General features: G+C 39.1%; 1 protein-coding gene across 1 annotated transcript; it reads right to left on the reverse strand.

The window, feature by feature from the left end:
* Positions 1–515: 515 nt before the first annotated feature.
* On the reverse strand, positions 516–1,454 carry LOC114620846 (olfactory receptor 4F15-like). Its single transcript, XM_028767012.1, has one exon. The coding sequence runs from the start codon at positions 1,452–1,454 to the stop codon at positions 516–518; it is 939 nt and encodes a 312-aa protein (XP_028622845.1).
* Positions 1,455–6,300: the final 4,846 nt, after the last annotated feature.

Raw genomic sequence — 6,300 nt, forward strand, 5'->3', positions numbered from 1 at the left:
CATTGCCTTCCATATCCACAACCACCAAAAACATTTATTGAGAACTTACTAAAAAGGGATCTATAACAGCGTAGAGGAGTTATGCTTATCTTCAGTAATAAATTTGTGGGCATATTCTCTGTTTAGCCCCTCTTGGAGGCTTAAGAACACTAGAACTGGTATAAAGGGAAAAATTAACTTAGTTTGAGGTATTTTATATAGTAATCATAAAAGGAACAATCATAAAAATTAAGGGAAATATTTCATAATTTATTTTTAAAATCATCAAGGTAAAATACTGTACAGAATTATCCTGACTATTAAATGCTTTACGTGAAGCATACGGCACAGAGTCTGAAACAAAAACTCCAGTTCTAAATCCCGTTTGGATTTATTCGTTTTGGAGATGATAACTTGGTTAACTCCTAAATTTAACCTGATATACAAAATCATCAATAGAGAACTGAAATGTCACTATGTTTATTTTCGTCATGGTCACTGAATGTAGAGTTGCCTTTGTTGTTTTTGTAAGGTATTTAGGATGTCTTCTTGCAATTCACAAGCTGGGAACAGAGTTTCCTCATTGCTCTTTTCATCTCCTTGTTCCTGAATGTATAGATGACTGGATTCAGAAAAGGTGTGAGGACTGCATCAAAAATGGCAAGAAATTTGTCTAAGTGTGATGAAGGAAAGGGCCACGTGTAGAAAAAGATTAATGGTCCAAAGAACAAAACCACCACAGTCACGTGAGCTGACAAAGTAGAGAGGGCCTTCGATATGCCACCTGAAGAGTGTTTCCTAACAGTCACCAAAATGAAGATATAAGAAATGATGAGTGTGAAGAAGGAGCCCACAGAGATGAGTCCACTGTTGGCTGTGACCATGAATATCAATTTACTGGTCTCTGTGCAAGCAAGTTTAATAAGCTGAGGGAGATCACAGTAAAAGCTGTCTAGTACATTAGGTCCACAGAAGGGCAAGTCTACAACAAAAGCTAGTTGGGCCACTGAGTGAATAAGTCCAAGGATCCAGGATACTGCCAAGATTAAAACGCATATCTGTGGTCTCATGATGGTCAAGTAGTGAAGAGGTTTGCATATGGCTACGTACCTATCAAAGGCCATGGCTATGAGAAGCACCATTTCTGTGCCCCCAATAGCATGTATAAAGAAGATCTGAGTTATACAACCTCCAAATGAGATGGCTTTATGCTTTCTAAAAAGGTCATAAATCATCTTGGGTGCTGCAATAGAGCAAACTCCAAGGTCAAGAAATGAGAGATTGGCCAGCAGGAAGTACATGGGGGAATGTAGGTTGGAATCAGCAGTCACAGAGAACACAATGAGGAGGTTTCCCATCAGACTTGCCATGTAGAACATAGAAGAAAAGAGGAAGAGAAGCAACTGGATTCCCCATCTATTGGAGAGTCCCAGGAACACAAACTCAGACACAACAGAGTGATTGGATTTATCCATTGCTGTAGAAAAAAATGAGTTATATCCAACAAAACCTTAAAAAGGCAAAGAATTTAAAAACCAAGCTTTGTCTGGGGTTAGTAATTAAATCAGTTTCAAACTGTATACACATTCCTGCATAGAGCCAATAAACCTCAGCATAACTTCTAACTTTACTCGCAGAATTTTGTCAGTCATTCAATGCCATGAGCCACTGCATGTCATTTTCTCTATTCCCTAACTTTATCCAAATACAGACTGGGAAATCTTTATGGATTAGTATTAGAAAAGAACAAATAATTGGTCTGAAGGAAGGCTATGAACAGACTAAAGACTCTGGAAATAACACACACAGAATCGATGAAATGAGGAGCACTCCCTGATTTCTCTCCCAGTGGTTGTTCCTGCCCATGGTGCTTTCCAGTATCAAGAACTTTCTGGTGATCTTTTTTTTCTTCCTCTTTTGATTACTCCAATTAGCAATCTGGTGCAGTACTATTACTCTAATCAATATGTCTCATAGTTAATTTTTTTCTAACTAAATTTGCATTTTCTATGTGAATGGAGAAGATAATGTAGAAACCATAATGGCATCCCACTTTATAGCAGTCCAGAGAGAACAAAGGGTTAAACGACAAGACTGTAGAAGTATCAGAGTAAGAATAAGACCAGATATGGTATTAGGATGTAGAAAAAAAATCATGGACTATGTGAATAAAATATATAAAATTTGATTCTTATAGTAAAGCTTATTAAAAATTTCTACATGGCATATATTTGAAGATCATTTCCATACTGTTTTGTCTTTCCAGACTTCATTGCATAGTGAAAAGAACACTGACTTTGGAGACAGAAAAACATAATCAGGACCCAAGACCAACTCTTTGAGAACCCAAGGAATGTTTTTTTTATTTTTCTATCCCTTCTGCACTTCATTCACTGTCTGCCTCCCATTTCATTGTCTGTAAAACTAAAGGGGCTGAGGGCAGATGGTAAATAATCATTCCAAGTCTAACATTTTGGTTGTTTTATAATACTAGTCTGATATGTAATAAAACTCTTCACAATGATGGTGGTCTCTTCTCTTTGGACCACTGCTTGTCCATTTGCTTGTTCCTTGTTTATACTGATTTATCTTTTATATTCTATAGAAGACATTTCCCCCCCCCAATTAATTTACCTCACATTCCTTTTGTTATGCAATTAGAGAAACATTATATACTCACTGTATCATTTATATACCTATTCGTGATCAATGAATAAATGCATACTACTAGATGGATGACATACAAAATGGACACTAAATATATTAAAGTCCTAACACAGTCAGCAATTTTAAGTCTTCTTTTTTACTATACAAAATAGAAATAATAGAAAAAATGAACCTGGTATGATATCCAAATAGATAGTGTGCTTATATAATTTTTGTGAAGTAGAAAATACACTGTGAGTCAAACTGATGAAGGTTGTGGCCTGGAGAAAATTATAACCTATGCTGGAGATTAAGAGATACATCCTGTTTTGTTTTGTTTTGTTTTGCTTTGCTTTGCCTTTGCTTTTGCTTTTGCTTTTGCTTGGCTTGGCTTGGCTTGGCTTGGCTTGGCTTGGCTTCGCTTCGCTTCGCTTCGCTTCGCTTCGCTTCGCTTCGCTTCGCTTTGCTTTGCTTTGCTTAGCTTTTTGTTTCAATGCACAACTCATATCTTAACTTCAAGATTCCCTGACACAGCCAAAGAACCTCTGCAACAGTCAATGACTGATTAGTTCTCTGTGACAATAATAACCCAAACCAACCCAGAACTAGTAACAACCTTGTATATGGTACCATACTTTTTTTTTAATACACTATTTTGTCTGATACTTGTAATTATCATAAGTAACAACATGCTGCCATATTATTTCCCCTTCATAATTGAGAAATTAAGACTTAGAGTAGAAGTAACATTTCAGAACAGTGAGTTGTAGGAATCCTGATAGTCTGATCAGCTTCTTCCTTCAAATTGTAGAAGAGACTTGACATTTTCCTCATGACTATTCCATTGTGTTCTGTACCTTACTGGCTGTCTGGCTGCCCTAAAGTGACTCACAGTGTGCTCTGTAGATCTAAATGAGAGAGGAGGCAGGCTGCATTTGTAAGCATCTAGGCCTTTTAGTTTACTTCATATGCATCTATAATTCCTGTGGCTCTTAAAAGTAAACACTAAGAAGAATACAAATATATATAATACCTTCAGCTCAGAGTGTTCTGGTTGTTTCCAGGCCATCATTGCCTATTTCCCCATGAAGTCCTTTAGTGTTTGATAGAGCAGAAAGTTATTACTACTCTCTGATGCAGAGTCAATTTTTACTCACATTCACAATGCTGCCCTCCTTTACTTGAAGCTCCTTGTTTCCGGATCTCAAACTTAAGAGGTAGACCAAGTATTTTACATTTCTGACATTTTATCCATTAACTTCATTTTAATGTTTTTCTCTGGTGCAAGGTAATACTTAATTCATTTCTATAGAAAGCAATATATCAGTAGAAAAAATCAATTCAATACTGGCTTTTTGGGATGGTAAATATTGTATTCCACTAGGCTATTTCTATTTTGTCACTAGTGTTTTCAAAGGTTTATTTCCAGACTTAAGTATAGTCCACCTTTCTCCTGTTAGATGTATCCTTATTTCATGTATAAGCATCTACATGAGTGCTGCTACTATGGGACATGCAGCTAATTGGCCCACAGAGGAGTGCTGACCAAATGATACTACAGAGACTTTAGATTGCCAATGTGATCTCATTTGTACAAAAGAATAGCCACCTACAATCCTAACAAGTCAAAGGCTGAAGCTTTACAACAAGGGTGAGGTAACATACACCTAAAAGGAAATTCATGGCATGTACTCAATATTAAGTAGATATTAGCCAAAAAAGTACAGAATGCCTAGGATATAATCAATAGAACTCAAGAAGGTTAAGAAGTGAAGGGCCCAAGTGAAGATGCTTCAATCCCACTTGAGAGGGAGAAGAAACAATCACAGGGGGCAAAGGGAGGGAGGGAAATGAGTAGGAGAGGGAAAGGGGAAGGAAATGGGGGAACATGATCAGGTATGGGGGCAAGACAAGAAAGAAGCCCAAAGGGCCAGAATAATGAATGGAAATATGCAACCTGAAACCTCAGAGGTAGGAGGTGGAGGGACCTTCTAGAAAGTATCAGAGACCAGGTAGGTGAGAGGCTCTCAGAACTCAAAGAGAGGGACCTTAGATGAAACGCCCATCAGGAGGGAAAAGGAACTTGTAGAGTCCACCTCCAGTAGAAAGACAAGGAATCAAGTGTTGCCATCCCACAGTCAAAACTTCTGATCCACCCATCTCCACCCAACCTAAAAGGGGGGGACTTCTGCCCCTAGACCAAGCAGAGAGGGGCCACCCAGAACCCCCTCTGACAGGTGATCTGAATTCTTGCTTAGGCTGCGAGGCTAAGCACTGCAAAGAAATACTAATAAAAGATAAAAATATATCTCTGGGTTCTCTGAGGGACAAGCCTGACTACATAGGGGTTGATGTCAAAAGTATCCCCTCTCCAGGAAAAACACATTGGGACGGGTATGGTCCTCATGCCTCACTGGACAACGACAGGGGGACTGGAGCCATTACAAGGTCCCCTTCAAATACTGGAGGTCAGGCCTCTATCCCTGCCTTCGCAAGATTAGAATTGCCACAGCCCTTCTATACTTAGAGAAGGGAGGAGATGTCAGGGGCATCCCTGCTTACACACTGAAGGCCTAAAATCAGCCATAGGCCTAAATTCAGCAATAGGCCTGTCATACATGTATACTAACACCAAGTCTTGGGTCTCAGTGGAAAAACATTGAAACAGATAGCTATAAGCTAATGTAAACAGGCAGCTTTTGTGGAAATTTACAAGCCTGAGTAGCCATAGACCTTGTAAATAAGTAGCCTTGGCAGACAATACCAACTTAGATAAGGACAAGCGAGTCATAGGCAGAGTCATAGTAACTTGTCCCCTGAACCTTCACCCAGCCGATACCCGGTTCTGAAGATATCTGTATTCCCCCTGAACACCCACACTCCACTGTCATTCCCTTCCCCACATCCTGCCTTTCTGTGTTTATAACCCCTGTGTGAATGAATTACGATTTGAGAAAAAATAAATTATAAAAAAAGAAAAGAAAAGAAAAAGAAAAAAAGAAAAAAATTCTGATCCAGAATTGTTCCTGTCTAAAAGAACTACAGAGACAAAAATGGAAAGAGACTGAGAGAAAAGAGGTCTAGTGGCAGGCCCAAATTTAGATATATCACAAGGGGAGGCTCCAAGGCCTTACACTATTACTAATGCTTACAAATAGGAGCCTTCCATGGTTGTCCTCCAAGAGATTCAACAAGCAGCAGACTGAAACAGATGCATATAATTATAGCCAACCATTGGACTGAAGTTGGGGACCCCTGTGGCTGAATTAGAGAAAGACTGGAAGAACCTGAGAAAGAGAGCAACCCCATAGGAAGACCTGCAGTCTCAACTAACTCTGAACCCTGAGATCTCTCAAATACTGAGCCACTAACCAGGCAGCATACACAAGTTAGTCCAAGGCACACATACAGCAGAGGACTGCCTGGTCTGACCTCAGTGGGAGAAGATGCACCTAACCCTTGAGAGACTTGAGGCCCCAGGGTGTAGGTGGGGTGGGGGTACATCCTCTTGGAGACAAAGGGCAGGAAGAAAGATGTGAAGAACTGTGGTAGGGCAAAATGGGAGGTGGGCAACGACTGGATTGTAAAAAATAAATAAATAAATTAAATAAATAAATAAATGTATTTTTTTAAAAAGCTTTAAATGAGTCACAAAGGAGTGTATGGAAGATAGAT

The sequence above is a fragment of the Grammomys surdaster genome, unplaced genomic scaffold (assembly GCF_004785775.1).
Source record: "Grammomys surdaster isolate TR1022 unplaced genomic scaffold, NIH_TR_1.0 170, whole genome shotgun sequence".
Classification (NCBI taxonomy): Eukaryota; Metazoa; Chordata; class Mammalia; order Rodentia; family Muridae; genus Grammomys; species Grammomys surdaster.

Bases quoted from the DNA above. Each gene is read 5' to 3' on its own strand.
- LOC114620846 (XM_028767012.1), bottom strand. From the start codon at position 1,454: ATGGATAAATCCAATCACTCTGTTGTGTCTGAGTTTGTGTTCCTGGGA.